At 37.0% G+C, this 20,785-nt stretch overlaps 4 protein-coding genes across 6 annotated transcripts; 1 reads left to right on the plus strand and 3 right to left on the minus strand.

Annotated features, from left to right (window-relative positions):
* Positions 1-984: 984 nt before the first annotated feature.
* On the minus strand, positions 985-2,661 carry LOC137946364 (F-box/kelch-repeat protein At5g15710-like). The gene has a single exon (XM_068792633.1). The coding sequence runs from the start codon at positions 2,609-2,611 to the stop codon at positions 1,502-1,504; it is 1,110 nt and encodes a 369-aa protein (XP_068648734.1). The 5' UTR covers positions 2,612-2,661; the 3' UTR covers positions 985-1,501.
* Positions 2,662-6,266: 3,605 nt separating this feature from the next.
* LOC137945360 (uncharacterized) lies at positions 6,267-7,409 on the plus strand. The gene is made up of 3 exons (XM_068791224.1): positions 6,267-6,428; positions 6,628-6,859; positions 6,951-7,409. Exons 1-3 carry the CDS (start codon positions 6,340-6,342, stop codon positions 7,245-7,247), a joined length of 618 nt encoding a protein of 205 aa, XP_068647325.1. The 5' UTR covers positions 6,267-6,339; the 3' UTR covers positions 7,248-7,409.
* On the minus strand, positions 7,223-16,753 carry LOC137945358 (NADH-cytochrome b5 reductase-like protein). Its single transcript, XM_068791219.1, has 13 exons — positions 16,497-16,753; positions 13,877-13,919; positions 13,266-13,341; positions 13,067-13,126; positions 12,918-12,968; positions 9,110-9,164; positions 8,952-9,022; positions 8,824-8,875; positions 8,607-8,684; positions 8,180-8,269; positions 7,910-8,023; positions 7,713-7,781; positions 7,223-7,492 (listed from the first exon to the last, which is right to left on the minus strand). Exons 1-13 carry the CDS (start codon positions 16,659-16,661, stop codon positions 7,436-7,438), a joined length of 981 nt encoding a protein of 326 aa, XP_068647320.1. The 5' UTR covers positions 16,662-16,753; the 3' UTR covers positions 7,223-7,435.
* On the minus strand, positions 16,556-20,316 carry LOC137945359 (probable prolyl 4-hydroxylase 6). Of its 3 annotated transcripts, none has more exons than XM_068791220.1 (8): positions 20,054-20,316; positions 19,138-19,248; positions 18,640-18,697; positions 18,443-18,547; positions 17,897-17,954; positions 17,620-17,795; positions 17,082-17,511; positions 16,556-16,644 (listed from the first exon to the last, which is right to left on the minus strand). In XM_068791220.1, exons 1-7 carry the CDS (start codon positions 20,122-20,124, stop codon positions 17,146-17,148), a joined length of 945 nt encoding a protein of 314 aa, XP_068647321.1. In that variant the 5' UTR covers positions 20,125-20,316; the 3' UTR covers positions 16,556-16,644; positions 17,082-17,145. The 3 variants fall into 3 exon arrangements, with proteins under 3 accessions (XP_068647321.1, XP_068647324.1, XP_068647322.1); XM_068791223.1 differs by lacking the exon at positions 20,054-20,316 and adding an exon at positions 19,843-20,045; XM_068791221.1 differs by lacking the exon at positions 20,054-20,316 and adding an exon at positions 19,806-20,045.
* Between the last annotated feature and the right edge of the window lie 469 nt (positions 20,317-20,785).

A 20,785-nucleotide genomic window follows, 5' to 3' on the forward strand; every position in this document is an offset into this window, starting at 1 on the left:
GATTCTATATATTTAAATTAGACTGGACATCTTCTTCTATAGTTCTTACTACTGTAGTAGATGTAAAGTGCACTGGAAAATACTTTCTTGTGTTAGTGTCCAAAATGAAAAATGTAGTATAAACAAGAGAATAAATTACTTTTTATAATATACCTAAATAGATAATTAACCAAACCAAACATGGTTACTACCCTAATAAGTAATTTAATGCAGTATTAAAATATATTAATATATTAATTAAATAAATAAGATATTTCATTGATAAATTAAGATAGATTACAGTTTAGTCTAAATTAATACAATAATTACTTTAATGAATTTAATATAATATTTTATTAATAACATAAGATATATTTTATGTAGTACAAATTAATAATATATTTGCATAAAATTTAAAATAATTATTTTATTAATGATTAAAAATAGAATAATTAAACAAAAATGTTTACTCAAATGCTTACTTTAACAATATTTTAATTACCACTCTTAAATCACTAATTTAATATAGTAATAAAAATAATGAATATAATATTTTATTAATAACATAAGATAGATTTTTATGTAGTATAAATTAATAATATATTTCCACAAAATTAAAAATTATAGGTTTAATTAATTATAAAAAATAAAATAATTAAACAAAAATTTTTAATCAAATGCTTACTTTAAAAATATTTTAATTACCACTCTTAAATCACTAGTTTAATAAAGTAATAAAAATAATGAATATAATAAATAAATATTACATTATATTAATAACATAAGATATATTTTATGTAGTATAAATTAATAATATATTTACACAAAATAAAAAATCATTAGTTTTATTAATGATAAAAAAATATAATAAAAATACTTAATCAAATGCTTACTTTAACAAAAATTTTATTACCACTCTTAAAATACTAATTTAATATAATAATAAAAATTTTATTATAATATTTTATTAATAACATAAATAGATTTTTACATTCTGCACGACGGTGATAAGGTTCGCGGTGCTACGGGGGACGCCTTCCTGAACGAAACAGCCGGGTTGCCGCGCGCCGCCAGCATTTCCATCTTCAATACATGTTACAATCTGTTCAGATTCGAATCGGTCTGAGTCCCGATAGTGTCTTTCTACTTCCCGGGGGGGTCCGATACTGACGCTGTAGGCGAGGAATTTCCTGATTCCGGTGGATGAGGTGGAGACATTCTGCTTTGCATTCGCCCCTTCTGGTTCAGGGCTTTCTATAATAGGGAACATAAAGCAAGAAGGGATACAGATCTCCTTCGATGGTGCCAATGGCTTCATTGGGTTTGGCCCCAACACCTACTAAGCTTGTTATTAATTGTAGCAGTAACTAGTTTACTGGTTTCATGGAACGCCACATGACGCCATGAGCTCCTCAAATAAATAACATTTGCGGTTTCAGTCATTCACAGGAATCAACAGATCCAAGATATTTTGTTTTCAAAGAAACATCTGTCGGGCTTTCTCCTTTTTAGGTTCTGTAATTTAAAAAAATGATGAACGAGACAAAGAAGGATGCAGGAGCACTCCTTTGATGGAGAATTTTGTTATCCCGTCTGTTTCTTTCTTCGTTGTGAATCCTTCCACCCAGATCCATTCCCACCTTTTGCCCCCGGTTTCTCTCCACACAAGCATGGCAGAGCAGAGGTCCCTGTACAAGTAGATGGCCTCGTCGACTCCGACGCACTTTGTACAAGCCCACCCACCCTGCCCCGCCTCCAGGAACCGCCGCCCCAGCTCCGTCGGCACCACCTCCACCAGCTCCCACCTGAATCCTTCCCTTAATTCCCATATGCAGCACGATCCCCCATGAACCATCCCCCCCACCAGCGTCAGCTGCCCTGACCGCCGCACTAGACCCGCGCTGGCCAGTAGCTCCGCCTCTGGCGCCTTCACCTCCCTCCATCTCCCCGTCCCAACCTCGAAACCCATCACGCTATACGCCCTAGCGGATGTGATCCAATAGAGGACACCATTCGCGTAGACACTCTCGCTCTGGGTCCAAACCGTCAGTCTCACCGCCAGTTCACACGGCATGTTTCCAAGGTGCTTCCAACCGTCGGTTCTCGAATCATACATCTCCACCGTCGGCTCATAGGTGCTTCCTCCGCGAGTTCCGTCCTCCGACATGCCTCCGGCGATGTACACCTGGAAGGAGGCTTGCTGGACAGCTACGCCCACGGCGGGGTTAGCTCGCGGAATATTCAGCTCCGGAAGCGAACGGTACTGCCTGGCGAATGGATTACAGACAGCTAATCGGAGAAGCAGAGTGGAAGCGGTGGGGGGTCTACAGAGGACAAGACTTCCGATGGGAGCAATAGGGCGAATTGGGTGGGGGCAGAAATTGAGGGGCAGCGAGTGCCACCGACCCACAATCGAATTGTATGCGTAGCAACGAGCGGCTCGGTCTTGCGTGTGCATAGCCAGAAACCAAGGCGGGAGGTAGCCTGGAGGCGGAGATGGGAGACCGCTGGAGATAAACGCGTTGGCGCAGGCATGCCAGTGCCTGCAAATGGACGTGGCCCGCGATAAGGAATCCGGCGAGAGGAAGGAAAAGATCTGAAAGAGAAGATCAAAAGGCAGCAAATCCCACATCACTGCAATTTGAAAAGGTCTCCCAGAATACAGTCAGTTGGGGGAGGAGCAATTCCACCGGAGAGTGGGAAGAGAGTATTTTCATAGAATATATAGAGCTGGCAACTGACCCACGCCGACAATTATTGGTCTGCGTGCCTGTACGAAACAGTAAAAAACCTAAATGGGTGGACAAGGGAGGAGAGGATCCTTTTGGACGTGGGGACTGGGAGACGGCAAACGGCAAATTGCAGAACCAAACCAGTCTGACCCACATGTGAATCGATTCCTCTATTCCATTATATTTTGTCCCTTTTCTGAGTCCATCGTAACCATCTGGATATTAAATGAACTTAAAGAGGCTCAAGCGATGATTGTGGAACTTGGGATATGCCAAGAGACGCTGCAGCTGGTGATGCAAACCATTGTACTAAGAGACTCACTTTTTTGTACTTTTGTGCTTACTTTTCAGCTAGCTTGAGAGGGTTGATTTTTTCTAACCGGAGCGCAACAGATCGAAGAATGCCTTTTTTTTTTTTTTTTTTTTTTTTTTTTTTTTTTTAGCATTCTTCGTGGAAGGCTTTACTGGAGTCTGCTCCGAAGTAAACTGAAACACTTTATGCACAAGGGATTACGTTCTTGGAGATAGTTGGACGAGATTCCCTGGAAATCAAACTGGCAAGGTCGATGCTTCACGACGAAGTTGTGGGGTGGAATCATTCGCTTTTTATTCGAACAGTAAAATCATGAAAATCTGTTTTTATATGGATCGCCAGTGCAGTCGTGTAAAGTCTGGATGAAGCCAAATTCAGAGATCACAATCGACAGAATTTTATACTTAAAAAGACAACTCTCTTTGCAAACGTATTTCATCTAGTAGGAATTCGGATGAGATGATTGGAACCCAGAAAATGGTGTTGAGGAGAGGGGTTCCCCCCTTCCTTCCCTCCCTCTTGCTGGCCAGATCGGAGGAACCACGCCTCCCCCTCTGTTCATTGTCAAGCAAAATTTTGCTAGCTTTTTTGCCTCTGTGGAGCATCAAGCACGATGGGGAATTTACTTACCGTCTGGTCTTTAGCTTAGCATCAAATCCTTCTCACGATTCGCAGTTCCAGGTGATAGAAGATGCAGCAAACGGACTTTTCCCCTGTGAAAATCCGCTGCAATATCGTCTGAATGGCTCGAGATCATCTGCTCCCATACTTGTTTTTTAAACTGCTTTTTTTGAGTTATGAGAAATTCTCCTCACGACAGCTTCAATCTTTGACGAGGGTAGTATACCTGGCCAAAACCTCCTATCTCTCTCGTAATAGTGAATACGAGGTATAAAAGAGTTTTACATGATTATTATATTAATAAGTTGTACGGAGTTTTAGTTATGTTAATCTTCTATTTATATTTAATTATTTAATTATATTAGAACTTTAAGTGTAATTGAAATATGGGTAGTTTAATTGTAATTGGATTGTACTTGTTTCCTTTATTATAAATAAAGGTTCATGTACAAAATTACAACAAGTTAATGAAGTTTTCTCTTTTCCAAAAATTCAATAGGAACTAGGGCCAATGGGTCTGTTGTTTGTAATCGGCGTTTCCAATCGACAGCATTGAGGGATGGTAAGATGAGAAAGCCTCTAATGATGGTAACCCAATAGTCAAAATCTTTTGGCTTCACTTTAGGTGGCAGCAGAGAAAATGCTCCGAACAAAGAGAGATTTAGAGTGAAACTAAAACTGAAAGTGAATTACCTAATAAAAGTGAAAATAAATTATTTTTTTCTATTAGTTACACAATGAAAAGTTCAAAGAGAAATAAAGACCAGGGCGAGGAAGGGAAGAAAGTAACCTTCACTTCAAGCTACTACATTACCTAGGTAATGCTCTTGTCCGGTACAAATGAAATACCTAAGTAATTCATTTCCGGTCGATGGGGTGAAAGTGAATTCACTTTCAGTTTGACTTTGAAAGTGCACTAACAGGCCCAGAAAAAGGAATTCAGAATTCCTAACCATGGTCCAACTTAGGGGTGGCTTCGAACCGAGCCGGCTAGGGAGCTGTTTGAGCTCGGCTCGATTCTGGCTCGGTTCGATTCGGTATATCCGAATCTCAAGCCAAATTCGAGATCCAGGATCGGCTCGTTTTAATTAACGAGCCGAGCTCAATCGAATCGAGGTTCGGCTCGAAAGCTCACGTGTTGGCTCATTACTTTAACAAGTTGGTGCGGGATTCAAGGGAGTCGGGACAGGGGAGCTGGAGCGAGAGCGAAGGGGGGAAATTCTTCCTACCCTCGTCACCGCCGGGCCCCTCCGGCCGATGACTGTCGCTCGATTTCTTCCCCCTCGTCTGTCGTCGCATTCTTTCTATCACAGACGTTATCCCCGACAAAAGTTCCTTGTCGGCGCCGCTGGTTCCCTCAACGTCATTCCTCGTCTCGGCAGAAAACCAGGTAAGGGGAGAAATAATCCCCCCCCCCCCCCAACACGAAGATGATTTTGCACGTGTGATATCATAAAAGTGAGAAAAAAATTGAAATAAATTGAAAATACATTTTAGTAGAAATAAGTTTTTAGGGACTATTAGTGTTTCATGTTTTTTAAATATTTTTCTAATTGAAAATTCTTATTAAAAAAATCATATAATTTTCTAAGTAAGATTTTCCTACCAAGATGGGCTAGAAAACCGTATAGAAAATTTTTTAATAAGTATTTGAAAGTTGATGTTGTAATACTTTTAGCATAAGGTAATTTTATGTTTGACATTTTATTTGATTAAAAATTGATCGATAAGTATAGTAATATATTAGATTGATTATTAATTTTTATTTATTTCCCTATAAGAGGCAATAAGAGGTCCATTTAACTTTCCTAAGAAAATTTTAAAATATTTATTGTAATTTTTTAGTATGTCTCTAATAGCAATAGGATTTTATTTAAAGGTTTTTTTTTGGAAATATCTATTTTAGGAAAAATATTTCTAGTTTTTCCCATAATATAAATTTTCAACTAGGGGCACAAAGGAGGTCATAGTAAATTTATGGCCATATTCAAAAATTACAAAATAAGTTAGACAACATTTGAAGTAAAAAAATTTAATATTGGTGTGTTCTAATCTATTATTAAAATTCAATCCTGAACATCCCCTATCATTATTTTTTTTTTAAATATATGCATAATTTTATATATAATTTATTTGATATATATTTTATATAGAATATTAAATGTAGGTTAAGCTCGAACTCGGTTAAAATTATTAGGCTCGAGTTCGATTACAATTTTAGGTTCAAGGCTAAGGTCAGTTGAGCTCAAATTCAAAATATTTAAATCAAGCTCAACTTAAACAAGGTTAAGACTCAATTAGATTCGATGTCACCCGTATGCCCAATTTTATGTAAAATATATATATAATTTTATATACAATTTATTTGACATATATTTTTTAAAATATTTTAAATTTATGTTGGATTACGAACTCAAGACTTATATTTTTTGAAAAAATTTAAATAAATATTAAAGTTCGGACTCGGTTAAAATTATTAGACTCAATCTCGAAAACAATTTTAAGCTCAAACTAAAACTTAAAATATTTAAATGAAACTGGGTTCGAGGTCCAACTTCCAGCTTCCCCTATACTGAGACGGAGAGATTGTCCAGCCGTATAACTATAAATCGTTATAATCTACCTTATTTACCAGCATCGACCAGGAAGGGCGAAATCGGTGAAAGAGGACGGCAAGCGGAGAGCCTTTCTGTCATGGCTTCGAATGGATGGAAAAACAACATCCCCATCATCGCCTCTCGAATCTACTTCCTCATCATCATACTTCAGGTCCCCCTTTTCAGGTTCGTTTCTACTGTCCATTCAGCCCTCGATGAAGACTCTTCAGAGCCCGTTAATCGTATTTCCTTATGTTGTCGTAGATCTGATTTCTACTTGAACAAAACCCTATTTTTACGGGGCGCTGCTTCAGGTTAGAAGAGTTTGTGTTTCCTTATAGGGCGCAAATCTCTAATCACCTTTAGATTCCTCTTGCTTCTCTAGGATTTCTTGTAGATCTGGCGTGTGTACAACACCATTGGAGGTAACATCCTCGCAACTGGTTGCAAGCGAGATCTTCCCAATCGCTGCAGTGAAAGCTTTACTTTACCCTGGGGCAATAACAAGGGGCCTCATCTCGGATAAGACCATCCCAAAATGGGATAACTTACTAAACATATATAACCTCACAGACGTCAAAAATGCTTCCGCTGTCGGAGATCTCAAGCGCCTTGAGGTCCTTTCTTCCACCATTTACTCTTCACTTCGAGCTACTACAACCTGGGTTCTTTTGTGGGTAATCCGATGTTGTTATGCTCTCTTACCAGGTACTTGCAGGGAGCTATTTCTGCGTTGCAGGATCCATGGTAGGTCTGTTAAATCCAGGGAGGATGACCATGTTCGGCACACTTTTGGTGGTCTGGGGCCTCGTGAAAGAAGGGATTCTTGGGAAACCAGTAAACACGGACCCTGCAACGGCAGTGTATGTGTACCCGACCATGCTGATTGCACTCATCTTTGCCTTGTCTTCCATCAAGTATAACGTAAAGAGGGCGGCAGCCAGAAGTGCAGCGCGGCCTATTGCAAAACCACTTCAGCGTTCTTCCAAGTCAAAATTGAAATGAATTTATTAGGATTTGAAGTAGAGTTTCCAATTTTGCTCCACTTTTTTTTTTTTTTTTTTTTTCGGTTCCTTCAGCACCAAAAGTTGGCTACTGGCATTGTTAATTGTGATTTACAAAAAACACTACCAGGTTCAAATAACAAAACTCAGTTATCTTACTTCATCGATATCCACTTTGATGGGTACTGATCAGAACTTGTAGACCATTTCTTCAGTGTATCCCATCTCTTTGAGAATTCCCGATAGCTGCAAACAACAAGAAGGGATTCTAAGTCTCTAAAGAAAACAAGCAAAGACTGGAAAATAGTGACATAAGTGTAGGGTATATATGTTAACAACTGGTGCAAAGTAAATGAGAATTTTGATCATAATTATTCTCAAAAATAGTTAGCAAAAATATTAAAAAATGATCAAATTCTCTTTTTTTTCTTCTTTTCCATGGGTTTCAAACAGAGCCTAAGTGTACCTCGCCCTGAGACCAGTCTTTTGCCTTTTCTCCTGAGATGTGCTTCATCATTCCAGGAGGCCCGCATACCTTGAGAAATAATATAGCATTCGACAGATGATAATTAAGGATTTACAAACATGATAATTCAAGCAGTACTCAGTATCATTATGATAACACATTTGGAAATTTAAGTTGGGTATAAAATTTTATCTTACCAGAATAAGTGTGTCTTCACTGGGACCTGGTAAGCCCTTCAATGCCACATCACCTGAAATGTAACCAGCTCCCCCTTTCCAATTCTTGGATGGGTTATCCACGGTATAATATACCTGAAAATTTTTCATAACCAATATTGCTGACTAAGGCACAAAACAAAACATTATTTCCTTCCCTTAAAAACAAAGTTCTCTGATATCCAGAAAAGATAGGATTACTCAGAAATGGCACCAACCACATCAAAGGAAAAACGAAAAGAAAAGGACAACCTTGAAGTTAGGATGCTTTGCAGCAAGCATGTCAAGCTTTCCTTTAAGCAGTATATCATCGGGAGATAGGTTTGCATACAGCAATGAGACCTGATGAGCAAATGGCAAAAATTCATAATGGCATGAAGTATAATTTGCTATGTTCTGTGAAAGATGATAGGTTGCAAAAAAGTAAAACACCTAAAAAACTCTCTTTCTTTTCTCTGCAACTTCTCAAGATTACATCACTAATTACATTGCACAAAACGTTTTACTGAATCAAGGTAGTGGAGTTGATCACCCCAATGACCCTTGTAATGCTCAGGTCATTGGGCTGTCAGGTATATGAAATTCTGAGTGACTTGCAGGGAAACTTCAAAATATAAATAACTAGGGTAAGTCTTATTATCTTGGAAGCATTCAACTAGCATATGGTATAGAAAAATACCTGAGTGTTGTCATCCGGGTTTCTGACGATAGCTTCAATAACTTGCAGCATTGGTGTAATCCCTGTCCCACCAGCAATCTGAGAGTACAAATCTTCCTCAGATCAGCTTGAGCTCCTCAAAATATATTTCTCATCAAGGAATGCTAGAATAATCCATTCTTTATTTTATTATAAAGTAGGAAACAGAGTTTTGGTCTCTAGTCATGCTAAGTCTTACCATGCCAATGTGCTTTTTCATATTGGGGCTATATCTCAGCTTTTCAATTGGCCTGTGAAACACACAAAATGGTCCACAAATCAAATCTTGGATACTTTGGAAGAGACAAACTACAGATATGTACTTGCCCTTTGACTTCAACCACGTCTCCTGGCTTTAAACTTGCAAAGTGTTGACTCATTTTTCCTTCTGGATAGACCTGCAATAATTTGCAAGTGGTGACAATAAACTAATGCATATATGATGGGGGAAAAAGAACCAAAAAAATTGCACAGTCATAGTTTACCTTGATTAATAAATCAAAATAGCCCTTGGAATCTGGATCTGAAATAGGAGTGTAGCTGAAATAGCAAAAGAAGAGAATTCAGCTAATCATAAAGATCTTTGCAAAGATCTTAAGCGTGTACTTATCATTAGAGCAACTTTTGCCAGATTGAGGCAGTCTATACTGTAAAATTGTTTCGCAATCTTTCACCCTGGATGAGGAAATATTATCAGACATCAATTATCCTTCCTCTCAAATTGTCTTAATAAGATATCTTCTCAATGTGAAATACATTTATGTTCGTCTTTTGTTGGGAGCGGAAATACTAATAGAAGAAGACCTCTTGAAGATCTTGCTTAATCACAAAACTGTGCGCCATAGAATGAAATTGGACTAATCAACATTTAAATTGAACTCAATTTCCATCTGCAGGATCAATCTTGCAAGTTCTTTAACCATTTAGAGGATGTTGAGAATCTATCTCCACCAATTACCTATTTTGAATCGGCCATTGCAATTTGAACCACCACAATGTGCAGTTTTCTAGTATAGTTTAGTGAAACTTCTATATAAACCTGCACAGTTCTTTTTTTCATGTTTCACTTTGATTTTTCTTTCTTCTTATCCTGCTAGAAAAACAGTTGAAGGGCAGTTGTCTTTTTACATTAGTTGTAATCTCTAGAGTAGATATTATATTGTTCTACATGTTTAGATTTATCTCTAGTTCCAAGTTTGATGTAATTTGAGCATTTATATTGGGAGATACAAGGGGTTAATTAAGTTTTAAGTGTACGAGAGCATAATTGTAATTATCCAAAGTTTAAGTTATTTTAGAAGATGGGGTGGAACACGACCCCAAGAAGAGCTCTTTTGAAACTCTCCCCACTTCTTTCTTTTACATCTTCTCTCAATACTCTTCAATCTTACCCTTTTTCATGGTATCAGAGCAATAGATCTTTGTTGTACGTCTCTATTCTTCATTTGTTCTCTCCATTTAAGTGTGTGACTTCTTAGAAAGGGGATCCCTCAAGGTTTGTGCTTCACTGCTTGACAAAAACAAGTTTTTTTCTCATTCTTTCTCAGTCATAACCCTAGGGTTGTTGGCTTTTACTGCCTTTGGTGCAGCCTGATGCTGAGATAAAAACCTAGAAGGATTCCTTGATTTGGGAAATACCCATTCTCCAGGTACACAGCCCAATATTGGGCCTTTCTGCATGTGGCACACACTAGTAAGGTCACTTCAGCCCTATTTTTGGTGATTTGCAATTTTCTTGTGCTCGTGAACTAGGGAAGGTCGTTGTTTCAACTTGATATTAAAAATGTCTTCTTGTGTGGTGACTTGTGTGGTGAGGTCTAAATGGAGCAACCTCCTGGATATATTGTTCAAGGGGGGACAAGGTATGCAAACTCAGAAAGGCTATATATGGTGACCATATATAGCCTTCTTAAGTCTACGTATCATTTATATCTTTCTTCACTCTGCATACCTTGTCTCTCTCTAAGAAATATATCCAGGAGATTGCTCCATATAGACCTCTTCATACAAGTCACCACAGGAGAAGGGATTTTTAATGTCAAGTTGAAACAACAACCATCCCCGGTTCAAAGGCACATAAATCAAAATTCATACGAAAGATAGTCTCGCAACTAGGAAGAAGGTCTCAAACACATCAACACCATATGTTTGAGTGTATCCCTTGGTGTATCTCTCAATGGATCCATCTTCCTTATACTTCACATTATACACCCAGGGACACCCAACCATTGTAGCACCCAAGAGTAAGTTGGACAACATTCAAGTGCCTCTATCCAGGAGGGCCTCCATCTCAACATTCATGGCCTTCTTCCATTGAGGAAACAAGAGAGCATCCTGCACAGAAGAAGGAATAGTGCAAGAAGACATTGAAAGAGCAAACTCTTTGTACCAGTTAGATAATGAATCAAATGATACAAAATTAGATAGCGGATATTGAGTCATTTCATTTGAGATGCAATGACAACTTCCTCCTTCATCACTACATCTCGAATGAAATGATTAATCCAACTCAATATGTATATTTCTTTCATGAAATACCGGATTCTCTGTAATGAATATTGCTGCCTGATTGTCACAGTACATAGCCACAGGTTCATCCATCTGTAGATTCAATTTTCTGACCACAGATCTCACCCACATCAATTTACTAATCAAATGAGTCATGGCTCTATACTCAGAACCGAGCCACAAACGTTTTGTTTTATGCTCTTCCATCTTACCAAATTACCTCCTAAGAACACAATAAACAATGGTAGACTTTTTGTCAAGTTTGGACCCATTATAATTTGTATTCGAGAAAGCTTCTATTCTTAAATGATCCTCAGGTTTAAAGAATAACCCTTTTTCTAGGTGACCCCTTTAAAGATCTTAATATTCTCTATGCGACCTCCAAGTAAACCTTGCAAAGGCAATCCATAAAATGACTGACAACACTAACAGCGAAGGATATGGTAGGACTAGTGACTGTGGCATGTATGTGTATGCCAACTAATCGGTGATATACCGTCTTGTCATTGAGTTCATCACTTTGTTCATCATGAAGGTCATGTCCAACCTCCATGGGAGTCTCTACTAGTTTGGTACCCAGCAACCCATACTCCTACAACATATCTGTGACATATTTTCTTTATGTCAATATGAGGACTATCTTACTTTTGACCACCTAAATGCCTAAGAAATACTTTAAGGAACCTAGATCTTTAGTCAGAAAGTGTTTAACAAGATGTGCCTTTACCTCTTGAATGTTTATCACATCACTACCATATAAGATAATTATCGTCCACATATACTAGCAAAACCACAATACCTGATAGTCTCTTCATGATAAAAAGTGAATGGTCACAATGACTTCTAGAAAAGCCAAAAGACAGAACCACCTGGCTGAATTTCTCAAACCAAGCTCGAGGGCTTTGTCTAAGACCATGTATAGCCTTCTTGAGTCTACATACCTTGCTAGTCTATGATGAAGAAGGAAGTTATCACTCCCTATGTTCGATGTGGCAATCACGTCAGAGATGTATTTACTAAAATTTTGGGTAAAAGTGAATTTGGATATTTCTATAACAAGTTAAGACTTATGGATATATGCTCCAACTTGAGAGGGAGTGTAAGAAAAATAGTTCAAGGATAGTTTTTTCTTTTTACTTAATTGTAATCTCTAGAGTAGATATATATTGTTCTGGATGTTTAGATCTATCTCTAGTTTAAGTTTGATGTAATTTGAGTATGTGTATTGGGAGATTAATTAAGTTTTAAGTGTATGAGGGTATAATTATAATTATCCTCAAACTTAAGTTATTAAAGAAGGTAGGGGTCGTGCTCGACCCCCAAGAAGAGCTCTTTCGAGACTCTCTTCTCTCATCTCTCTCCTCCCTCTTCTTTCTTCTCTCTATACACTCAATCTTACCCTTTTTCATATCATTTTCTTGCCTTTTAAGGTCAAGACTTCACCCAAGTGGTTATATGTGAAGACTCATTGTTAGTGATGTGCTCCTCAAAAGAAACTAGTAAAGTAGAAAGACCAACAGTGTGCAGATAAATATGAACTAACCAAAGGAAACCGGAAAAGCATATTAATTGATGCAATTGAGCCAACTATCATATTATTTAATTAAATTAGTAAGAAATTAGTTGAACTTCTAGTCTCTGTATATGACTCATCCTTAATTTAAGAACTGTACAATAGCCCACTCTTTTGTGGCAGGACAAGCAACCAAATCTATTTGAGAAGAGAATAGTAAGAAAGCAAAGTACTTATTATTAGATAAGCTCTGATCAAATACAAAAACTTACGGGCGAATGACATATTTAGGTTTTCCTTCAGCATCTTCACCCTGCGGAGCTCTGCAAATGGCATCAACACAGGTGCGGAGAGTATAACTAAGTAAACAAGAATAAGTTCTTCTCTAGTAGCATAAAAGACAAAGCTTGGTACACAATACCTAGTTAGAATACAGGAAGCAACATAAAGACCCAATTTTGCAGAAGGGTCAAATGAAAACCTGTAAATGACAATCATAGTAACTATTAGTATGATGTTATGCAAAACAAAAAAAAGCTCAACTATATGTACATTATGAAACAAAATGACAGAACATTTGAATAGAGCCACTTAAGGAATTTTATCCTGCTTTCATTTACCTGTAGAGGTGAGTATTGTGGCTGACTTGAGCAGTATCCTGAAGTTTAAATTCAATCCACTTCTCTGGGTTAAGTGCTGTGAAATGAAACAAATACAACTTTTATGAGCTGGAACCGTACATATAGGCTCACAACAAAGTAGTCATGCAGAGTGCTTTACTTCTTTTTTTTCTTTTTTCTTTTTTGGTCTTAATGTGTTATCTTGTAGTGGCTGTTCTGTTGCTGATAGAAAAGCAATATCACTTTTAATTTTCAAAAGGCAAACAGTATTGTCAGATCTGGAATGATTAATTTTGCCTTCATGAACACAAAACAAATTGCAGGTGCCATCCATTGTCCCAAAAATCAATGTGTGACAGTTCCACACTGGTCTGCCAAGATAAGGCTAGATGGGGTTGACCCAAAAATCTAAAAACTAAGCCATTCCATTTTCTGAGAGATCCAGAATTTTAACATAAAAATTTTTCAAAGGCAGGACCTGCTTATTAAACTTTCTGAGTCGAGCTAAAAAAACTTATTGAATAAGAACAACAAAATCCACAATCTAAGCAGACGGCAACTCAAAGTTCAAGTAACATGAGCTCTACTGAGCTTTGTCATGGAAAACTGACCTACTCTTCCAGTCACTTCTTCCTCTTTTTGATCCAGATGGGCCTGTGAAATGAAGTCAATGGCAGATTAACAGCAGAAAAAAAAACCTACCCCAAGAAAAAAATTGTATCAAAATAAGAATGCTGCAGTGCACATCCCAATTCTTTGGCTTTAATTAAGAACGTTATTTTTTTAAATGTTGATTACACATGCACACTACACCCTTTTATTGCAGTGAGAGTTGAACCCAAGAGCTCACACTAGAGACCTCGTGAGATCATAGACCCAAAGGACATTGGCTTAAGTTGGAACTTTATCTTCATGTTTAAATAGCACCAGTTCATATATGGACGATTTATAGACGAGACAAGCTTCCTATTCATGTTGTTGGTAGGTCAAGTAAAGCATAGACTTTTATTATGATGAAGTTTATAAAAACCCGCACTATCAGATAAGTATTCAAATCAAAGTCTATAAGCAAGTGGAGGAACTCTTTTTCAAAAAAAAAAAAAAAGCGGAGGAACTCATGGTCCCCGCAAAGCCTGAAGCAAGAGCAAGAGACCAATCAGCACAGAATATCCAGTATTTGGGCCTAAACTAAGTGAATCTTCAACTATTACAAAGTCAACCAGTATTACACTTAGTCCATGCATTGTAAACGAAATTACAATCTTGTAGTCATTCAAGAAAATCCTCTTTCCCCCAATTTACTAGGTTTGCTCCATCCAGGGCCTGATGAAGAATTAGTCAAGTGGAAAGAATCAAGCATACAGAAATCAAATCAATAAGTTGCCAATCAGTAGAACTGCTTACTTTAGCTCTTTGCACCAGGAATTGCCTTTGTAAATTAAAACAAACATCAACCAAGTTAACACACACACCCAAAATAAATAAATATAACTTAAAACCACCCATTATACACATCAAAGAGTCCAAGTTCAATTTGGTTTGATTAAAGAAGATGCATTCCCAGTTAGCAATGTTTATACCTAAAATATAGCAGCTGGAGGAGGTCCAGAGACTTAGAAATTTTACTCAAACTAAATAGATCCCTCCAATATAGATCTTTTCTGATTTTCAGATCACTCCAATTGGCACCTCCTTCACACAACTCATGTTTACTGGACTAAATTCCATTCTACACAGAGGAAATAAAAGAATTAAAAGACACCCTTTGATGACTAAGTAATCTCCTTGCAAAAATCCAACTTCCGACTTTATTTTGGAGAAGAATGATACACACATATAGCTCGAATTAATTCTTAGTCCCAGTATTTACGTATGAAACTGTTAAACTGCCATGTTACAAAGACAAATGAAAATTAATTTTATACTGCTAAAACAGCCACAAAATTAGGAGACAAGGACAGACACTTCAAGTGCCTAATTGCTGAGACAAATGGGAACTTCCCTTTGTAGGACTAAACATAGAAGGAAATTTTGGAGATAGGGTCAATCATTTAAAAATCTCCGCATACAATCTTTCTATTACTCAATTCTCTTGCTCCTGTACACCCAAGTAGTTTCATATTCATTTATATGATGAACTCCATGAACCATAGCCAGCAGAATTAACCAAGAAAGACCTCATGGTTAGAAAAATCATAAAGTTAACAGAGATAAATCCCACTTAGTAATTTTCTATTCTTTTCATAAGAAAAGTTATTCTTATGTCTTTAATTTCAAGTTTTAAGAGTTTCACTGCTACATACTTGTGTCATTTGACATAGTGTCTCCAACTCCAACTATGGCTGATTGAGTCACTAGGAAGCTGGTAATAGAGAATCCTTCTTTTTATTTTGTGTTAAGGGTATCTACCAAAAAAAAATTGTATCATGCAAACAAATATTGTTAGAAAGGTGGTGGTTTCCTTCAGTAGACAAATTTATAGAATGCGTGTTTTGGGTATCTGAGAATTTCAAAAGAAACAGTGGGTTGTGAAGAAAAAAACTACATATTTTTCACATAAAAAAAAAAAAGAACTTTGTTCTGTCAGCTCACAAATTATAGTTTCTCAAATATCAAATAAGTTTAGCATTCTTAACTTGAAGATATCAACCTTCCATCAGATTGAAGATATCAACCATCATTCAGCTAGAAGTGTTCTAGACGATATCTTTAAAAGATACTAGATTTTATCAAATGGCCTAATCATTACTCTTGATGAAACCAACCTGGTGTCGGTGAAAAATGAAATGGCCTAATCATTACTCCTGATGAAACCAACCTAGTGTAGGTGAAAAATGAAATCCAAATCTCACAATTTGTTTAAACAATCAAATCTCCTTTTACAACATGTTCCCTCAAATACAAAGAATAAATGACAAAATTTAATCAGGACACACGAAAGGACGGCAGCCCGTTTATAACCCAAACCACTTGAGAAAGCACGGACTTCCAAGTTGAACACTCCTATGCTGCAATGACGACAAGGTTATGATTATATCAACCTCCAAAAACCAACATTCATATTTTCATATGATTAAGAGCTCCGAATTTCTCATACAGAAAGAAAGTCCCAAACCAACTCATTCATAGTTCTTGACAATGAAGCTGCACGTATCTGCTGAACCCTGATCGACACAACTAACGCATCGCCGGTGTAACACAAAATCCACATCAAACTACTACAAAAATTACCGTGTATGGTGAAGAACAATAGAAGTAATACGTCATTCCACCGGAAAGAGTAGCCATTGCTCCAAAGGGAAAGCGGTAGTTGAAACTAGACTTGGGTTGTTCTTTGAATGCATTTCCAAACGCAAGTGGGGCAGACCTGGCGATCCTCCTGAAAATCAAAGCCATTTCAATAACTGAGCAGCGATGCAGTCAGCCGTGGAAGAGCGCAGAGGTTTATAGAGCAACCCGGAGCTCCTTCAGCAATTTTTTCGCGCAAATAGTTTAACTAATAGCGTCTAAAAGTGAGAAGCATATGAGAAGCCGTCATTTTGATCACATTTTACCAATTTACCACTTATGTAAAGGTATTATTATAATTTTTTATTTTATTAAATGACTTTTTTCTATCTTCGGATATTATAAACATATCGTTATGTTTATGTTTTAAATTTTAAGAATTTTATATATTTTTATATTCTTATTAATTTTTACTATTTTTTGATGAACTAACCGGATAAATAAACATAAACGGAACCAGAATACCTTAAAAATTAATTGGACTACCAAAATGGAACTTGATGAAATCTGGTGAGTTTACATACTCACATTCACTGTTGACTAGGGGAAAATCTGGTGAGACTCTCCCATCAGGCATTTGGGTTCGCAATGCTCAACAGGCATTACAACTCTTCCTACAGGATCCATAGTAGTCAGGAGTCCCCATCATATACACAGGATTCTTTTGGCATTCTCCGAGGACAGCCCACTGGGGACAGTTATCATCTTCATCCATGCATTCACTCCCTGATGACCACAAATCCTCCCTTGTATAGTAGTTTCTTGTATGAATCCTTTTCATTGCTATCCACTTTTCTCCCTCAATTACAGGACAGCTTCCATGAAGGCTGCTATCATCTTCTGTTAAGTTCAGGTGGAGATTGAAAAAGAGTAGAGCATTTCCCTTCACAGGTTTCACTGCATAACTGGCTTTTGCACAAGGGGACCAAGTTTCGTCCTTCAATTGAGCATCTTTGAGCTGCAGGAATGTCATAAGAGGATTAATCTATCAAAGAATAAAACATAGACAAAACAAATTGATTGGGTGCTTTCAAGCTGATATTTCCTATTTGGTTGTTTAAGTCACCTCTGAATTTGGCAAAATAGTCTCACCACCCTTTGATACATTAGATAAGTAGATTAAAACTGTAGCAAGACGCTGCCCCTCAATGAGATTGCTGGATTTCCCTTTGAAGTAATCGTAATAGGGTTTGTACTTATCTTCGGCCTCATAATGCAGTATATGCAACGGCTCACCATTCTCTGAGAGGAATCAGATATTATAACATATGAATTGATGAAAGATAATCCCTACACAACATATAGGCAGGTAGCAGCAAACTAGCAAAGTTGTCAGTTGTAACCTTTTGGAAGGAAGGTCCACGAGGAAATTCTATCTTCAATCCATCTAACAACTTCATCCTAGTAAAGTTGATACAATTTACAATATCTAAGCAACAAGATTTGGCGGAAAAAATGAAAATAAGTGGAATGTAGAAAGTAACAACATTCTCCTTCATTCAGATCACTCTCTTCAAAAAATAAGTCAAGCAATTTCCTGATGCAAGACATGTCTCTAGGTAATCAAGACCCAATAATGAAGGATATCATCACTTAAAACTTGGTTAAAACACACTCCTCAGTCAGGAAATTTCTGGTTACATTAGTAATAATTAATAGGAGATTGGTAGTGTTTCCAATCAGCATGATCTAGTTTCTGTTTCATAAGCTTACAACAGGCAGAAATCTGTAGTACATTTAAGATTGAAAATGCTGATCAACACAGTCAGCTGATCAGTATAAAGTTTGAATCCATTGACCCAAAAAGGTGCAAAGAATAAAATTCTGAACATGGCTGAAATATTTTTAGGTATATAGATAAGGCATGCATCAAAACTTCAGAGACTCACGTGTCCTTTATCCAGAAACACTCCTGAACTTGTACGATCGGGAGAAACATTAATCTTTCCAAGTTCATGTGCAGCAACCTTAGACCTTTTCAGCTTACCACGTGTCTGCAGGAACCAAATGGCAGAGGTTTTGGGACATTAGTTTGAAAATACCGAATCATTTCTTCCACAAAAAAATAGTAAAGGAATGGAATTACCAACAAAATTAAATGGTCACATTCCTCATCTGAAAGAAAACCTTTATACAAGATGGCCCTACCCAAGCAAACATATTTCAAATGGTTAACTGATCAAAAAGTATCTCAGAAATGATTGATTAGTAGAATTTCAAATTTAATTCTTATTCTACAAAACTGTGAAAAATTCATCACCTCACTGCTAATATTAGACTTAAAACCAATAAAAGAGCTAAAAAGGTATAGGATGCCATGAAACTTACAATCATTTGTCTCCTGGAATTTATATCCAATATGATGATATTGTGCCACACAGAGTAAGGAAGTAGCAGTAATTAAATAAAAAACATGTATTGCATATTTTAATGGAAGCATGTGCCATACAGGACCAGGAAGTTGCAGTAATAATAAAAATCATGTATTATATATTTTAATGGAAGCATGTACAAACTGACCCTGTTCATAAGTTTATACCATGACTGAAGTGAGAGTATCACATATTTTTATAAAGCTGTTGACCTTGGATGCCAAGACAACTGGAATACTTGCGAATGATCAGTATTCTTGAATTGAACTATATGCCCTGAAAGCACGGTCTCCTGGTTAGCCCCATCAATTCCCACTTCAATTCTACATACACAAAAAGTCAAGACGAATGATTCATCAGGTTTTCAGAAGAAAAAAAATTGCATTCATATTCAATGTGCAGCTATCTAATTAAATATGAAGTTGAACCGAATGGGTTTCAGTTCATCTTAAAAGTGAAGTTCCTGCGAAAGGAAAAGACTAGTATTGTTGTGAAGTAATGAACTGTGGCGACGAAGGTAAAATTTATTAAAAAATGTGATAAATGAAACCTATTAAGAAATTCATCACTGTCTGTCATAGCAATTCTTCTCATCTCTTTTATTCTGTCTAGCATCTTGTCTAAGGTTTACTTTTTAAAATAGTATCCTTTCTATCTGTACAAATTGAAGATATTTAACACCATACACCTCCATCTTTCTCCTTAAGGCAGCTGATCAACCTGGTAATCATCTTTCATGATGTTCACATTTTAAAATTTTGTTGCTTCTACAATTAGCAGGATAAAGAAATTCAACACTAGTTTCAATTGTAAAGGCCCTGTAAAACATTCGAAGCGCATACCATTGACATGAGACAAATCTAATTCAAATCTCACTCACTTAAGCATTCAAAAATGGAGGCAGAACAAAAACTCACGCCATTTGATGGGAAAATTTTCAATCCAGCTATCTTTTTTAAAGGCACATCTACAATAAATCCACTGCAAACAACACCGCACAAACCTCACAGAAGGCGAATCTTTATTGCATAAAAACTTCAGATATCCACGAACTACAATTCACGAGAAGAAAAGAAGAAAGAAAAGTCTGATCTTTAAACAAGCTGTAGAGGAAAAGAGGAATCTGACCTTCTCGCAGAAGAAAGCGCACAAGAACAGGAAACGGCGAAAATCATAGAAATGAAAAGAGTAGATCCCATAGTTTGTTGAGTTCTGAATTAGAGATCCGAGCAGTGATAAACGAGCAACTGTTAACCGTCGAAAATTACCTTCTGTAATGGAAATTCGAAAGTGGTTTATTATAGTTTTTTCAGTACAAGCAATTTCGAAACTCCTAACCGCACTATCGGCGCAGAACAAGAACCGCCTAGCCCAGATCTCGTCTACGAAGCCTGTAATACCCTGGCTGAAAATGTGTCAAAGGTTCCTAACATTAGGTAGAAATGTATTTCTTGGTTATAAATTTTTAAGAAATTTTTAATCTATATTTTGGATTTAGAGTTTTTCTGGTTCAATCCATCAAACTATATTTTGAATCTCTACACTAATCTGCCTAGTTTGTTTCAGTAGTAAGGTAGGCATCACTTTTTCTCGGTTTCGAACAAATCACTTTTCAAATATCAGACGGACACAAATGATAATATAAATGAGAAAATTACTCGTGTTGACAATATTAAGGATGTAGGTTCAGATGCATAGTTCAACCTGTGGCCGCAGTGCTCGGCCTTGTGATCAGAGATTTACAACACATCGTTTTGATTGGTTTTTGAAAGCTGTTCAAGAAACGGCCGATCAGCTCCAAATAATACCCTAACATTTCCTGCAATCCAAAACTAACGGAAAATGAACACAGGTTCATCT

Source organism: Aristolochia californica, unplaced genomic scaffold (assembly GCF_029961685.1).
Source record: "Aristolochia californica isolate CCGP_79_NKW_82.1479 unplaced genomic scaffold, dmAriCali1.0.hap1 SCAF_12, whole genome shotgun sequence".
In the NCBI taxonomy this organism is placed as follows: Eukaryota; Viridiplantae; Streptophyta; class Magnoliopsida; order Piperales; family Aristolochiaceae; genus Aristolochia; species Aristolochia californica.

Coding starts and splice junctions, on each gene's coding strand:
- LOC137946364 (XM_068792633.1), bottom strand. CDS start 2,611: ATGTGGGATTTGCTGCCTTTTGATCTTCTCTTTCAGATCTTTTCCTTC.
- LOC137945360 (XM_068791224.1), top strand. CDS start 6,340: ATGGCTTCGAATGGATGGAAAAACAACATCCCCATCATCGCCTCTCGA. Junction 6,429..6,627: donor CTTCAGGTCCCCCTTTTCAG/GTTCGTTTCTAC, acceptor TTGCTTCTCTAG/GATTTCTTGTAGATCTGGCG. Junction 6,860..6,950: donor GAGATCTCAAGCGCCTTGAG/GTCCTTTCTTCC, acceptor CTCTCTTACCAG/GTACTTGCAGGGAGCTATTT.
- LOC137945358 (XM_068791219.1), bottom strand. CDS start 16,661: ATGGCTTTGATTTTCAGGAGGATCGCCAGGTCTGCCCCACTTGCGTTT. Junction 9,023..9,109: donor ATTTTGATTTATTAATCAAG/GTAAACTATGAC, acceptor AAATTATTGCAG/GTCTATCCAGAAGGAAAAAT. Junction 8,876..8,951: donor GACGTGGTTGAAGTCAAAGG/GCAAGTACATAT, acceptor TGTGTTTCACAG/GCCAATTGAAAAGCTGAGAT.
- LOC137945359 (XM_068791220.1), bottom strand. CDS start 20,124: ATGGGATCTACTCTTTTCATTTCTATGATTTTCGCCGTTTCCTGTTCT. Junction 18,698..19,137: donor CAGTTGTCTTGGCATCCAAG/GTCAACAGCTTT, acceptor TTGCTTGGGTAG/GGCCATCTTGTATAAAGGTT. Junction 17,512..17,619: donor CTATTTTGCCAAATTCAGAG/GTGACTTAAACA, acceptor ACATTCCTGCAG/CTCAAAGATGCTCAATTGAA.